This window comes from Erythrolamprus reginae, chromosome 8, assembly GCF_031021105.1.
Source record: "Erythrolamprus reginae isolate rEryReg1 chromosome 8, rEryReg1.hap1, whole genome shotgun sequence".
NCBI classification, from domain to species: Eukaryota; Metazoa; Chordata; class Lepidosauria; order Squamata; family Dipsadidae; genus Erythrolamprus; species Erythrolamprus reginae.
In genome coordinates, this window is record NC_091957.1 from 12,638,449 (window position 1) to 12,655,273 (window position 16,825).

Genomic DNA, 16,825 nt, shown 5'->3' on the forward strand with positions numbered 1-16,825 from the left:
TCGGCTCAGCAGGGAATCAAACGTCAGGTTATGCACCCTTTGTATATGCTCTAATAATGGGGTTCTCAAACTTTTTAAACAGGGCCAATTCACAGTCCCTCAGACTTTTGGGCAGCCAACCAGCTGGGCTTGGCTGGGCTAGGTCATGTGACTAGGTGTGGCCAGCTCAACAGTCCATTAAACAATGCACACAAATTAAACTTTAATTTGTTTTGCTCCTGGGGGTATTTTATTTGCTTTCGTTTGCATGTTTCTCTTTTGGTTGACTTTTCTTTTTACTAGGTCATTTTTTCAGTCTAGTGGTCCACTTCAGATAACTCAGTTTAGCAGTAATTCTTCTTGGCCTCAAGGAGCTTGAGAAATATATATCTCTCTCTTTCTATCTTTCCCTCTCTTTGTCTTGCTGTCTTTCTCTATCTCTCCCTCTATCCCTCTCTCCGTCTCTTTCTCTCTATTTCTGTCTGTCTCTTTCTCTCTTTATTTCTGTCTATCTCTTTATCTATCTATCTACCTACCTACCTACCTACCTTTGAAAAGTGTTCAGAAACTTCAGATCGTGCAGAATGCAGCTGCGAGAGCAATCATGGGCTTCCCTAAATATGCCCATGTCACACCAACACTCCGCAGTCTGCATTGGTTGCCGATCAGTTTCTGGTCACAATTCAAAGTGTGGGTTATGACCTATAAAGCCCTTCATGGCACCGGGCCAGATTATCTCAGGGACCGCCTTCTGCCGCACAAATCCCAGTGACCCTTCTCCGGGTCCCGTCAACTAAACAATGTCGGTTGGCGGGGCCCAGGGGAAGAGCCTTCTTTGTGGTGGCCCCGGCCCTCTGGAACCAAGTCCCCCCCCCCCAGAGATTAGAATAGCCCCCACCCTCCTTTCCTTTCGTAAGCTCCTCAAAACCTACCTCTGCCGTCAGGCATGGGGGAACTAAGATAATCTTTCCCCCTAGGCTTCTACAATTTATGCATGGTATGTTTGTATGTATGATTGGTTTTATAACAAGGGTTTTTAGCTGTTTTAGTATTGGATTTTTACATTCTGTTTTTGTCACTGTTGTTAGCCGCCCCAAGTCCACGGAGAGGGGCGGCATACAGATCCAATAAATGAATGAATGAATGAATAGATAAATAGATAAATAAATAAATAAATATCTGTCTATCATCTATCTATCTTCTGGAGGTGGGGAGGTGAAAAACAGGCCATTTTTGCCCAACTTTTGACCTCCTGGGGCATCTGTGTGCCCATTTCCCCCCTCCCCCAGTCTCCAGAATGTCTCTGCAAGCCAAAATTGTTGGCCTTACCTTTCAGTTCCAGCCTGCGGGGCTCACCAAGGTAAATCTGTGCTTGATAAAGGGTGGGTGGGTGGTGCAGCATCGTGGTCCTGCAGGAGCTAGATTAATGGCTTTGGTGTGCCGCATGCGGCCCACGGGCCATAGTTTGGGGAACCATGCCCTAAATCCTTTCAGGGACCATTTCAGAACAAAACACAAAATAGCACAGCAACACAAAGAGTGCGATGGGAAGTTGGCCCAGAGCTACATTAATGTGTACAGCTTCCCTTGTCAGAGGCAGTCTACATCCATAAATCTGCCTTCTATGCAAAAAGATGAGAAGTGGGAAGCTTATTCGTTTGGTCATCTCCTGCAGACATTTGCCTGGCATTGGTCTATGTAGAAAAGGTGGAGCAGGTGAGGTTTGATAGGCCAGTTGTCATCTCCATGGGAATTCTGATGGCTCTATGACCTCATTAAGAACATAAGAAGAGCCATGCTGAATCAGGCCAAAGCCCATCGAGTCCAGCATTCTGTGTCACACAGTGGCCCACCAATTGTCCATGGGGATCTTGAGCAGAAAGGCAAGACCCTCCCTTTCCCCTGACCCCCAACAAATGGTACTCAAGGGAATCCTGCCTGCCTCAACCAACATAGAGGCGGCACATGGACATCCGTTTCAATAACCACTGATACGCTTGGCATCCATGAATCTGTCTAATCCTGCCTTGAAGCTATCCAGGCTGACATCTGTCGCGACCTCTTCTGGAAGTGAAAGCCAGGCAATAAAACAGGATTCTTGCTGGCAAAAACAACGCTGGAGATAATAAAACCCATGCCTCCCCCAAGTCTTCCAGACTTCTAGGCCACAAGCCACGATCAGAGACGCCAAGAATCAAAGCAAGGTCACAGGACTCCCAGTTGATAACTCTCCACAAGACTGTAAGGGCGGGCCTGCCTTTTCAACCCTGCTGAGGAGAACCACACCCAAACCCAGCTGTTGCCAATTCAGGGATGGAAATACCTTTCTAATTGGCCCGTCTTTGAGCTGCACGTCGCTGCCTCATGTCTATTATAGCCTGTGCGTCTTCATCCAATGAATCCAGGCTACTAGCTGGGGAGAGCCCCCCCGGGGGTCTCAGGCTGCTCTCCCTCCTCCTCTTCCTGACGTTCCTCTCCTCCATCTGCCTGGTCCTCCCCCTCCTGTTCACTGTCCTCCTCCTCTGGGCATGGATCCGGCAGAGCTCCAGCCGGTCCCTGAGGAGCCTCAGGCTGAATCACAACACATACTAAAGTCAGGAAGGGAAAAAGTCAGGAAGGGAAAAACAAGCATTCTTAAACTTTAAAAATAGAGGTGTTCCCTGTGGCTCTTTCTGGGAAAAAACTCTTACCCTTTTTCTACCCAGCTGGCGCTTTCCAAAGCTCGCTTTTCCAGTGTTGGCTGCCCCAGTCCCCTTTGTAAGTTTTTAAAATTATTATTACATTGGCTGTCCCTTTCTGAACATCAGGAGTAGCTCCTCCACCCTGATGCAGGAAAAGGGAAAGAAGAAAAGGGAGGGGAGGGAAGGAACTATGGCTACAGCTCTGGAATATGGGATTGACTTTCCAACAACATCAGCAAGCCACCGTCAAATAAGCTTCAATTATTTTGTAATAATTACACTAACTTTAATAATATTGTTACAATTAAATCTTTAAAGATTTTTTATGATTAAATAAGCATTTTGTTATAGTAAATAGGTGCATTTAATATTAATACCATGGAAGTCCTCTGATCATTATTTTACAAATGTATTTATCTTCTATTTTTTTTAAAAAAAACTTATATAATTGTCTGCGGGACTTAAAATTATTAATTAGAGTCCGTGGGATTTAAAATTATGAATTTGGTGGTACACGGGATATAAAATTATGACCTTTGTGGTCCCTGAGGTCCAAAAGGTTGGGGACCACCAAGGTCATAATTGGTGGTGGTGTCAAGGACAGAGAGAGAGAGAAGCAGAGATTTTGTCAAATTTTGGACTTCAGACATTGTTTCTCATACCTCAATTTAGGACAGAGGGAAAAAACCCTGTCTCCCATGAATAAGTTCTGCCAAAACAAAATACTGCCTAGCTTAATAATGCTGGACCCCCAGGGCACCTGACCCTCTTTTAAACAGGTTCCAAATATTGATGGATCCAGAGACCCAGAAAGAATCCAACTTGGATTCTATCAAAATTTCATGATTCCCTGCTTTCTTTTCCCAACAATGAGGTATTGATATCTATGAGAAAATTCACTAGCAGGAACCATTGCCAGGACCTTTTCATCCTTAGGTTCTCTTTAACTGGGCACGGTCTGCTTTAGTGAATGAATTCCGAATTCTTATATCCAGGAACAAGAATTTTCCTGCATCAAATAGAGGACATGTAGTTGCTATTAAAAAAAGACACTTGCGAGTCACATATAGCGAGTTTATTTATTTGGATGTTGCCTTTATTATTTTTACAAATAAGGTAGAGAACAGAGCCCTACCCCCTTCTAGCAACGATGAAGTTTGCTACTTTGGGTAATGAAACTCTCTCTTCAAGAAGAGAAGGCCAGAGAGCACCAAGGAGCCCCCCCCCCCAACATAGCCAACACATCTTCCCCCTCTTTTCCCCCAACATCAACCCTGCGAGGTAGGCTGGACCGAAAGAGGGGATTGAATTCAGGGTATCTTGCTTTCTACCCCGGTGCCTTAATCACTAGACCAAACTGCTTCCTCTTTATAGGCTACTATAAAATCGCAGCCCTAGAAAAGCCCCTGACCTCCGCTTGCGTCAATGGGGACACAGACGACAAACTTTAATAGGGAACCCCCGCACCCACTTCTCCTCACCCGCGCAGGCGCCATTTGGCCGATTAAAAGCAGGCGGACGATGATTGGTCGCTCAGGGGAGGGCCGCGATTGGCAAGAGGGCGGTCCCTACAAAGAAACAGGCGGAACTGCTAGAGAAAAAAAGGGCTGAAGTCTCCCCTTCCGGAATTCAGACGGAGCGGCCTGAATAAGCGACAGAAGAGCCCGGAAGATGCAGGTTTGGCGCAGGGGATGCTGGGAGTCGCCGCCCAGGAGGGTTTCTTTCGGGTCCGCAAGATGCGAAGGCTTCGGCCTGGGTCTCCCCTGCGGGGAAGGGGACGGAGCTGTAACCCGCCTCTCTTTCTCCCTTCCAGGACGACGGAGGAAACCAGCGGGAAAAGGAAGGAAGCGCCGCCTGAGAGCAGGAGATCCCAGCGCGGTCTCCCGGGGAGACGGCGGGAAAAGAACGGGAGGCTCCGGGGCTGCAGGAGGGATGAGTCGAGAGGGACCCCGGGAAAGGGAGCTGCCTGGAGGGCGATGCGGGGAGGAGGAAACAGGCTTAAACCCTGAGATGTTCATGGAGGGCGGAGGGTCTTCCGGAAGACCCGGGAATCCCCGAAGGATCCAGGACGGAGGAAAGAAATATCAGTGCCCGGCATGTCAAAAATCCTTCAAAAGAAAAAGAGAACTTGAAGACCATCTAAGGATCCACACAGGAGAGAAACCATTTAAATGCTTTGAGTGCGGAAAGAGCTTCAGTCAAAGGAGACATCTTGATAGACATCAAAGGATCCATTGCGGAGAAAAACCGAATAAATGTCTGGAGTGTGGCAAGAGGTTTCGTGAAAGGGGACACCTTTACAGACACCAAAGGATCCACTGGAGAGAAGAACCGAATAAATACCAGGGGGGAAGTAAGATATTTCAATGCCTGGAATGTGAAAAGTACTTCAAAAGAAATGACGTTCTTAAAAGGCATCTAATGGTCCACTCGGGAGAAAAGAAATACGAATGCCCGGAATGTGAAAAATCTTTCAAAAGAAATGGACATCTCCAAAGGCATCTAATGGTCCACTCAGGAGAAAAAGCTCACAAATGTCTGGAGTGTGGAAGGAGCTTCAGTCAGAGGAGCAGCCTTTATAGACATCAAAGAGTCCATTTACAAGAAGAATATGAATGTGGGGAATGTGAAAAATCCTTCAAAACACTTCAAATCCTTGAAAAACATCTAAGAATTCACAAGCCGAATATATGCCTGAAGTGTGGAAAAACCTTCAGTCAAAAGGGAAGTCTTGATATTCATGAAAGAATCCATACAGGAGAAAAACCCTACAAATGCCTGGAGTGTGGAAAGAGCTTCACTAATTCCTCAAAACTCTGTCGACATCAAAGAATCCACACAGGAGAAAAACCACATAAATGCCTCAAATGTGGAAAGTGTTTCACTACAAGAGAAACACTGAATGGACATGAAATGATTCACACAGGAGAAAAACCACATAAATGTCTGCAGTGTGGAAAGAGCTTCAGTCAGAGAGGACACCTTGAGGGACATCAGAGAATCCACACAGGAGAAAAACCCTACAAATGCCTGGAGTGTGGAAAGAGTTTTATTGACCGTAGTAGCCTCCGTCAACACCAAAGAATTCACACAGGAGAAAAACCACATAAATGTCTGCATTGTAGAAAGAGCTTCAGTCGCAGAGGACACCTGAACAGACATCAAAGAATCCACACACGGGAGAAACCATATCAATGTCTGGATTGTGGAAGGAGCTTCAGTCAGAGAGGAAAACTTTCACTGCATCAGACAATTCATTCTGGAGAAAAACCACATAAATGCCTTGAATGTGGAAAGAGCTATACTCAGCGTAGAGGCCTCCATCAACACCAAAGAATTCATGTGGAAGAAAAATTGTAAACATGAGTGTGAGGAGGCCTTCAATCTCAGAGCGTATCTCTGGAATTGAATTGCATATTTAATTTTGCCACGTATGAATAGGTACACAAGGAATTTATCTCATCTGCAGAAGCTCTCAAAGCAATGGAATAATGATATGATGATAATTATAATAATTCCAATAAGAGAGTTGAGTAATTAAGCTATTAAGAAGGGTAAATAACAACTGACACATAAGGAACTTTCCCAGGCTGAATAATAAACTACTTTTTCAATGGTACATTCTAGATGTTACAACTGCCTGAAATTGTACTTTTTCACAACAGACCTATGTGACTAATGCCATTTTCCATGTGAACATTCTCCTTTTAATTCAAGGCTCATTTCAGTGGTTATGGTTAATATTATAGTATGTTATTGTCCATATCTCTGATGTAGCTGTGTAGGATGATTTATTCCATGGTGGATTTGATTTAAATCATGTTATTTTAAATCTATATTAATAAAAATGTAAATATATCTTTGTTAGAGAGGGCTAATCTCAAAAAGTACTTCACCAATTGCTTTAAAATTTTTACACAGCATTTCAAACTAATGCAGCCCTCATGATATATCTATATTATATAGATATCACAACCGTGACAGGGAAAAATGGTGAAAAACATAGGATTCACTCTTGAAAACCATAGACGCGTTTTGATTGGCTGAAAAGAAAGGTAGTTGCTTTGCATGGAGACTGGTGACAAACATAGCAGGTGCGTTTTGATTGGCTGCTGATCAACTGTCACAAGAAAGTCTCAGAAACTAAAGTAATCATGTTTGGCTGCAAACCTTGGGGTTTGCTACCCATGCTTGTGTGAAACCAAGAACCCTGCGAGGTTGGCTGGTCTTATATTTTGGCAGATGGGTCGGGCCACTCTCTTAAAGCAGGGGAGGGGGAGAGAGAGAGATGTACTGGCTGCTGATCAACTGCCACAGGAAAGTGTCCTCAGAAAATAAAGGAACCAGGTTTGGTGGCAAATTGTGGGGTTTGCCACCCATACTTTGGTGGAACCAGGAACGCTGCGAGGTAGGCAGGTCTTATTATATTTTGGCAGATAGATAGGGCCAGTCTCTTCAAGGGGGGAGGGGGGACGACGACACAGGGAGTGGGAGAGATGTACAAATGTCACCCTGCTCTCTAATGTTAATCCCTTCAAACTCTATGATATAATTGAGCAGGGGGTTGGACTAGAACACCTCCAAGATCCCTTCAAACTAAATTTCTTCTTTAGTGATTTCTATAAGCCATCTATGAATTGTTTTCCATGTTTTTTGTAGTTTAGGGCAGGACCACCACATGTGAAAAAAGGTGCCCTTTTCCTTTTTGCATTTCCAAATGGGCATTTTCATCCCTGCAATACAACTGATAAATTGGCTGCAAATAGAGGGAAGATTTCCCAGAGTCCAGGAGCCCTTCTGAAAGCAACCTACCTCTTGAAATGAATCTTCACTCTGATAACTGACAGTAAATGGCAGGTTAGCCTGCATGGATGAGGTCATAAAGCCATCAGAATTCCCATGGAGATGACAGGAGGCCTATCAAACTTCACCTGCTCCTTTTCTACAGGCAAATAAACTGCCAATTTCTCATCCTTTTGCACAAAAGGCAGATATTTGGATGTAGGTCAACAATAACGTAACTACCCGCCAACTTTCCATCGCACTCTGTGTTGCCATGCTATTTTGTGTTTTGCTCTAAAAGGATCCCTGAAAGGATTACAGTGTATACAGAGGGTGCCTAATTTGACCTTTGATTTCCTGTTGAGCTCCATTGTAACCTGATGTGCCAACTGAAGAGATAAAGCTTGTAGGAAAATTGCTGAGCTAAAGTAACTTGTGAAATGCAAAATGTGGATTCAGCTTGTTTGCTATAACTTAAAATGTGTATTCTCAGCAATCTCATGACCCTAACCTTAACCTCTAACAAAGCTCTCAGTTGTACACCAGAAGAATGTTATTTCTTTCCCCTTCTAAGATCCATTGTTCAGAGAAGATCTTGAGAAATCCATGAAATGTGCATGATATGAAATGTTTCTAACACTATGAAGGTCAGTGCAAGCTATGTAAGACTAAGAAATTTGACAAAAAGGGGTGTTTTTAGTACATGCTTGTTTTTCTCTCTGCCTTGTTAAGGTGGGAGACTAAAAGGGTTGCCCAGTTTTGTTTTCCTGCTAGAAATGAAAACTTATTATCAGTAGCCTTGTGTATCATTGGATTTACCAGATTCTGAGCTGCATTCAAAAACCTGACAGTTCCATCATTTCAGGTGAACTCACTCCCATTATTTCTGCTTAGGTGCAGACATGAACTCCAAGGTACATGACCCCTTTTTTGGCCCAGTTCCAAATACAGTGGTACCTCTACTTAAGAAGTTAATTTGTTCTGTGACCAGTAGAAAAATTTGTAAGTAAGAAGCAATTTTTCCCATAGGAATCAATGTAAAAGCAAATAATGCGTGCAAACCCGTTAGGAAAGAAATAAAAGCTTGGAACTTGGGTTGTGGGAGGAGGAGGAAGAAGAGGAGGACAGTCGCTGCTGAAGGAAGAATGTGAGGTGAGGGGAATTTTTAAAAATCCAAAACTTTAAGGTTAAAAAAAATGGGGGGGGGGACCCTCTGAGGCGGCAAGGCTGCCTCCCATACACTGTGCCAGAGAGAGAAACGCAGGGGGAATGGCAGGCAACTGGCCGGGCCTTCGTGCCACCCTCAAATTTACTGGGAAATTTTTCTGGGCTCGGGCTCTTAAGTAGAAAATGGTTCTTAAGAAGAGGCAAAAAAATCTTGAACACCCGGTTCTTATCTAGAAAAGTTCTTAAGTAGAGGCGTTCTTAGGTAGAGGTACCACTGTATTGAGGGATGCAGCAGTTAATCCAAGTTGGATCCCATGATTTCAAATTGCATAATTTCCTGCTCTCTTTTTCCAATAATGTGTTGGAGTGAAAGGAAATTCACTAGTAGGAACCATTGGCAGGGTTAGGGTTATAACCTTCTATTCTTTAGATCCTTTTTAACTAGAAAAGGTCTGCTTTTGTGCATGAATTCCAAATTCGTATATCCAGGAACAAGAATTTTCCAGCGTCAAATAGAGGCCTTGTAGTTGCTAATGAAAAAGACTCTTGCGAGAGTTTATTTATTTGGATGCTGCTTTTATTATTTTTACAAATAAGTCGGACAATATATGCAACTCAATAAAGGAGAATACAGTATTTGTAGCTGAGGGTTGAACGGAGGGGTCTTTGGAAGCTCTCGGAGCGCCGCCCCTTCCAGTAATGACGACACCTTCCTCCTCTGGACCGAAAGAGCGGCTGTCCCAAACTCCACCTCAGGCTCTTGTAAGGTCCCAGAATAAATCACCCGGGTTGCCCGTCTCAGCCCCAGAAGAAGCCCTGACCTCCGCCAGTCTCAATAAGGGGGGGGGGGGGGGCGGGAGGGGGGGAACACGGGACTGCATAATTCAAGAGAAGACCCCCGCCCCACATCCCCGGAAGACCACACTAATTCTCGTCGCTGCGCAGGCGCCATCTGGCTGGTTGAAGGAAGGCGGCCGACACCGATTGGTCGCTCAGGGGATGTCGGCGATTGGCAGGAGCAGTTCTCCAAAAGGAACAGGAGGGACTTCTGGAAAAAAGGGCGTGAAGCCTCCTCTTCCGGAAAAGAACGGGCAACGAGGGAGCTGCCTGAATTGGCTACAGAGGAGACCGGAAGAGGCAGTTTGGCGCAGGGGATGTTGGGAGGGTCCCTTTCCGGTTCGTAAGAGTGGAAGGCTCTGTGTAACCCCTGAGGGGAAGGGGATGCACCCGTGACCCGCCTCTATTTCTCCCCCGCAGGAGGACAGAGGATCCCGGCGGTGGCAGAAAGGAAGCGCCATCCAGGAGGAGGAGGTGAGCGAACCCCGCGGAGCAGCCCTGTCCGGTCCTTGCGCGGCTTCCCGGGAGACAGTGGATAAAGGCTGGGAGGTTCCGGTGGTACAGGAAGGATGAGCCTAGGGGGACCTCGGGAAAAGGGGCTGCCGGGAGCCCGATTCAAACAGAAGGAAACGGGCGGAGACCGCGAGACTGTTCAGGAGGGCGGAGGGACCTTCGGAAGACCCAGGAATCCCCAAAGGATCCAGGAGGGAGGAAAGAAATATCAGTGCCTGATTTGTGAAAAATCCTTTAACAGAAGTGGATATCTTAAAAGGCATCTAAGGATCCATTCAGGAGAAAAGGAATATCAATGCCCAGACTGTAAAAAATGCTTCAAGACAAATAGACATTTTGAAAACCATGTAAGAATCCACTCAATTGGAAACCTATATCAATGCTTTGAGTGTGGAAAGAACTTCAACCATAGAGGTGATCTTGATCAGCATCAAAGGATCCACACAGGAGAAAAACCTCATAAATGCCTGGAATGTGGAAAGAGATTCCGCCAGAGGGGAAGCCTGTATGAACATCAAAGACTTCATTTACAAGAAGAGTATGAATGCCAGGAATGTGAAAAATGCTTCAAAACAATTCACATCCTTGAAAAACATCTAAGAACTCACAAGCCACATTTATGCCTGGAATGTGGAAAGAGCTTTACTTATGCCTCAAACCTCTGTCGACATCAAAGAATCCACACAGGAGAAAGACCACATAAATGCCTCGAATGTGGAAAGTGTTTCACTAGGACAGGACATCTGTATGGACATCAAAGAATCCACTCAGGAGAAAAACCACATAAATGTCTCGAGTGTGGAAAGAGCTTCAGTCAGAGTGGAAAACTTTACATGCATCAAAGAATCCACTCTGGAGAAAAACCACATAAATGCCTTGAGTGTGGAAAGAGCTTCAGTCAGAGAGGACACCTGTACTTGCATCAAAGAATCCACTCTGGAGAAAAACCACATAAATGCCTTGAGTGTGGAAAGAGCTTCAGTCAGACAGGGCACCTTTACTTGCATCAAAAAATCCATTCAGGAGAAAAACCGCATAAATGCCTTGAATGTGGAAAGTGTTTCAGTAGGAGAGGACATCTGTATGGACATCAAATGATTCACACTGGAGAAAAACCACATAAATGTCTGGAGTGTGGAAAAAGCTTCAGTCATAGGGGAAATCTTCTTAAGCATCAAAGAATTCACACAGGAGAGAAACTATATCAATGTCTGGAGTGTGGAAAGAGCTTCAGTCGGAAAGGAAAACTTTACCTGCATGAAACAATCCATTCAGGAGAAAACCACATAAATGCCTGGACTGTGGAAAGTGTTTCAGTAGGAGAAGACATCTGTATGGACCTCAAATGATTCTCACTGGAGAAAAACCACATAAATGTATGGAGTGTGGAAAGAACTTCAGTCAGAAAGGACACCTCTATGTGCATCAAATAATCCATTCAGGAGAAAAACCACCATCCCTCTCTCTCATTTACTTGCATACACATATACCAGGTTGCCACTCCTGGTGTGCTGTGCATGCAGCTTTGGGTGATTTTGCTTCTGCACGTGGACAGAAAGCAAAATCTCATGAGGGGACGTCCGTGAGCATGAGATTTTGGCAATTTTTTGTTTTCGTGCACGCAGAAGCAAAAAAATCACCAAAATCTTGCACACACGCATGTCCCTCACGAGATTCTGCGCATTTGCATAAGCAAACTCTCGCTGGGATGCATGCCCATGCATGAACAACACCTGAAGCTGTGCGTGCAGCTCCCATTTTACTTCAGATTCAGTGTGGCTCGTATTGGGGAGGAGTACGATACTGACATACACACACACTCACTCAGGTCCCTCCGAAGGCAGCCACATCTCTTTACTAACCTCTTTCCAGCTGCATTCTCCACTGTCACATGCAGGGCAAGACAAATATGTATGTTGGACCATGGATAAAAAACCAAGCCAGTAGTTCAGACTTTCCAACTTCTCATACAGATAAGAAAAATCTTGCAAAGTTGGAAGGTGTTTTTACCATAGTCAAGTGTTTCTCAAATAGTGGGGCGCCCATCTGGGGGGGGCATGGAGTTATGCCAGGGGGGCAGGTGACCCTGGGGAACATGCTTTTTTTGCCGCAGAGAGTAGGGGTTTTTGCAGCAAGCAATAGCACACAGCACAGAGTAGGAGATATGAAGTGCATTTAACAAACCTTAAGAGACACCATGGAAAAATATTTAACAGGAATGAGAAGAAAGGAGGAGAGAGACGGAGATAGTGAGACAAATGTAAGTCTCCCTAAAGCTAAGATAAGGAAACATGACAAAGCATATGTAGTGTTTGGCTTCATTGTGACTACAGTGGGAGATGAGGAAAGACCAGTATGTTTACTGTGATAAAAATGTTGGCACGGACAGCATGAAGCCAAATAAATTAAGGCATCACTTAAACACATTACACCCCAATCAAGCTGATAAAGCTTGAGTTTTTTCAGGGAAAACATGCTGAATATTGCAAACAATCGTCCTGGTGGAAAGTTGGGGTGGGGGTGTGAAATGTTTACTTCTTCCTAGAGGGGGCGTAACAGAAAATAATTGAGAAACCCTGCCGCCTTACAGTACTTGTCTTACCCTGCGTGTCAAGGTGGGAGGATTGGAGCGGGGGTGAGGGACCTATTTGTGTGTGTGTGTTTGTGTTAGTGTATGTGTGAGAGAGGGAGAGGGATGGACAGACAGAGGGAACTTTGCTGCCAGCGCTGGATAACTCTCTGAAGTTGGATTGGATCTCTCTGTCTTTGTCTCTGGAGAGAGAGTGAGAAAAAGCCATCAGCCTTACTGGCAGGGCATAGGGCACGAGGGGGCAGGTGAGCAACACACCTTGGTAAGGGCATGTGGGGTGTGTGGGGCATTTCTCCGGAAAGTAGTTGGGCGGGGACCTGTTTTAATATCAGGACATGGTCTTATTATAGAGGAAACATGATAGGGCTAACTGGCCTTATGAATGTGAATTGTCATTGTTTGATATAATCTATATGGGTATTCCAAATGTCGGTATCATATAAGACCATTCTCCAAAGATTGGAAACTTGTCAATTGGATTGCCTGAATGGTCCCCAGCAGAAACCGCTACAAGTGTCCAATAGATACCTATTGGACACTGCCATTTTGTTTTGAGGGGGAGGCCTGGGTATATTCCTCAGTTTATAAACTTTTTTCTGCCTGTCCTTAGATTATCAGACGTAGGCTTTCTTAAAAAGCATGCAGCAAAGTCTTGATCCCGGCGAAACCTCTTTTATTTACACGACTGAATTCCTTTCTTTTTTTTTGAAAAGTATTTTCCCCCCAACACATAAACATCTGCACATATACCATAATTCATTTCAGACTTTACATAATTGTACATTACTATCCAATAGACATTTAACATCCTAATCTTGCACCTTTCATTCTTGCTACCTATCTGTTTTCCCAGTATTTTTTATCTCTTTCCTCTACCTTCTTGGGACTTATTTCAATGTCGCTATCTGTTTTTCTTATACTTGATTGTAGTATCCCTTAACATCTGCAAGATTTCTGTTCTGAGCGATTCCTTTGTAAATCTAATATGAACTTCTCTGGGCAGCTTATTTTTCATTGCATATCTAGTATGAACTCTGTTACAGTTGTTCTGAGTTAGCAGACAGAGAGAGCTCCAAATGCCTTCTTAGTTGGCTTAATGCCACGCAATAATCAAGTTACATTTTTCAAAGCAAAGTATGTCAGTTTCACTATCCATAATAGTTTCTTCAGAGACATAATTCAATGAGTCAAAGGATCATTACTATTTCTTTTATTATGGTTTGTTTAGTGGCTGTGCTATTGCAATCCTATTTGCAAATTATTTAAAAACAGTTTCGCCTGATGACATTTTTAGAAACATAGAAGTCTGACGGCAGAAAAAGACCTCATGGTCCATCTAGTCTGCCCTTATACTATTTTCTGTATTCTATCTTAGGATGGATATATGTTTATCCCAAGCATGTTTAAATTCAGTTACTGTGCATTTATCCACCATGTCTGCTGGAAGTTTGTTCCAAGGATTTTCTTACAAATGGGTCCGTATCTTGGAAACTGTGCAAAGGGATAGGACTTCAGCTTGTATTCAGGGTACACTATTTATATCATCGCAAGTTTAATTCAGTCCATTTCAGACCGCCGTTTATTTATTATTTGAGGTGGAAGAGACCTTGTAGATCCAACACCCACCCATCCCGCTCAAGCAGGAATCCCTACACTATTCCAGACAACTGTCCTTCCAATCTCCTTTTGAAAGTCTCAAGTGTTGGAGCTCTCACAACCTCCGCAGGCAACTTCTGTTCCACTGGTCGATTGCTCTCACTGTCAGAAATTTTCTCCTTATTTCCAGGTTGAATCTCTCCTAAGTCAGCTTCCATCTTTTGTTCCTTGTCTGGCCTTCCGGTGCTTTGGAAAACCGTCTGATCTCCTCTTCCCTCTTTCTGAAATGGTCTCCTGCTTGAGCAGGGGGTTGGACTAGACGACCTCTGAGATCCCTTCCAACTCTGTTATTCTGCTATTGGCGAATTTGGGTAAGCAGGACTACCTTAATCCTGCCTTTAATGCAGTGTTTTTCAACCAATGTGCCGTGGCACACTATTGTGCCGCGAGACATAGTCAGGTGTGCCGGAAGAAGGAAGCTCAGGTTACGGTCTCGCAACTTTTTGCTGAGAGAGTGAGAGTGAGAGAGAGAGAAAGAAAGAAAGAGAGAAAGAAAGCAAGAGAGAAAGAGAGAGTAAAAGCAAGAGAGAGAGAAAAGGAGAGGAAGGGAGAGAGAGAGAAATGAGCAAAAAGGGGTCAAAAAAAGAGAAATGAGAAAATGATTGAGACAGAGAATGAGAGGAAAGAGAAACAAAAGAGAGAGAGAAGTGACTCTTGATTTAAAGCATATGATAAAAAGCACCCAAAGAATAAGAGAGAGAAAAACCCAGCCCTCACCTGTTTTTGGAAATGGTTCAAGAGTGTGTATATATACACACACGCACGCACGTACACACACAAGGGTGGGGGAGGAGACAGGGATGGAAAAAGAGAGGGGAGTGTCTTAGTGTGTCATTTTGTGTCATTTTGGTTGGTGATGTGCCCCAGGATTTTGTAAATGTAAAAAATGTGCCGTGGCTGAAAAAAGGTTGAAAATCACTGCTTTAATGCATGCAAAGCTTCTCCTGCTAGTATCTCTCCTATCAGATGATTAGAAATAAAACCCAGTCTTGTGAAACGCAAAGATTTTAATGTGAAGAGACAAATTCAACTCCAAATCGAGTAAAAAATAAAAAACATGTTCGAAGCCGCTGCTATTCCAATTGTGGGAGCGTCACAATTGTGCTCTCCCATGAGGCTACACAGGGATTAAACTGACCGACGTCTGAGAAGCCTAGCCCTTTGCTACCTTTCTGCAGGAGTAGCTGGCTGTGACCATAGCGCTCTAGAAACTGAAATGAGAAACAGTCCGTATAACCCAAATAGTTCCTTTCAAGGATCCCTATAAGTCAATGTAGCAACTGCCAAAAACTCCCCACTTCTCCTTTACTTGAAGGTCACTCCCATCACTGGGTTGAAGTATCACAGGGAGTTGGTGCAAACAGTCTCCTTGGGAGAAGCAGCTCAGGGAGAACTTAGCCTGCAAGAGCCTGTAGGAAAAATCCTATGTGTTGCAGAACTGGTCTCAGCTGCACTCACACAACGCACTTGGTTTCCCTCCCACACGAAAAGTGACATGTCCCAACAAAATGGCCCCTTATTGTGCTCTTAACACAGATCTAGCACGTTGGGAAAGTCCTGCTGCCACAAATAAGAGCAAAAAGACTGTTTGTTAGCCAGACAGTGCGGTGTTCACAATACAATTGGACAACCAGGACTCATGGCAATTTGCACAAGTTTCCACCCTCTGGTGACCCAGAATTTTCAATGTTGACCATGCCGGCTGGGAGATTCTGGAAGCCGCAATCCTTGCCTCTGGTTACACCAGATTTTGAGAGATAAGGAAGGCAATTGCCCCGCACTCAAATACAGGAGATGCTGCTCATAATTGTCAAAATCTGGCCAGTAGCGTGGTTTCCAGAGATAGAATCCCAAAAAACTCGATCTCTCCTTGGCTATGGGGTTTCGTCTCTGGGCAAACACAGGAACAATGAAATCCAGAGGGCAATCGTGGCAGCCCCCAGAAATACACGCTCGAGTTTAGGAGTAAAGAGAATAATGGAAGCATAGGGGCTGCTGCGGCCGTCACAGAGGGAAACCCTTTTTCTGGAGCCGCCGGCTTCTTCGAATCCTGCCTGGGCTGCTGTGGTCTGAGCCGACATCCATTCCAGGGTCCTGAAAAGAAGATTAAGATTCACAAATGCAACACGGGACCAACTTCTCCGGGTCCCGTCGACTAAACAATGTCGTTTGGCGGGACCCAGGGGAAGAGCCTTCTCTGTGGTGGCCCCGACCCTCTGGAACCAGCTCCCCCTGGAGATTAGAACTGCCCCCACCCTCCTTGCCTTTCGCAAACTCCTTAAAACCCATCTCTGCCGTCAGGCATGGGGGAATTGAGACATCTCCTCCCGGGCCTATACAGTTTATGCATGGTATGGTTGTGTGTATGTTTGCTTTTAATAATGGGTTTTTAAATGTTTTTAAATTATTAGATTCGTTGTACATTGTTTTATTGTTGCTGTGAGCCGCCCCGAGTCTACGTAGAGGGTCGGCATACAAATCAAATCAAATAAATAAATAAAGTTATGACACAGGTGGATTCCTGGGCCTGGCATGTTGCCTGCATCCTTTGCTCCACAAACCTATGTTCTCAGTGCTACAGAGCACTGCACACCAAGACAACTAGACACAAGAACAGTTT

The 16,825-nt window shown here is 44.6% G+C and overlaps 1 protein-coding gene and 1 pseudogene across 1 annotated transcript in view; one reads left to right on the forward strand and one right to left on the reverse strand.

The window, feature by feature from the left end:
* The window catches only part of LOC139171090 (zinc finger protein 721-like), a 37,674-nt pseudogene extending 20,951 nt beyond the window's left edge, over positions 1-16,723 (forward strand).
* Positions 15,195-16,825, reverse strand: part of SNAPC4 (small nuclear RNA activating complex polypeptide 4) — a 47,717-nt gene continuing 46,086 nt past the window's right edge. Inside the window, exon 23 of the mRNA XM_070758864.1 lies at positions 15,195-16,299. Coding sequence (XP_070614965.1) covers positions 16,210-16,299 — 90 coding nt within the window. The 3' untranslated portion in view covers positions 15,195-16,209. The remainder of the gene's footprint in view (positions 16,300-16,825) is intronic.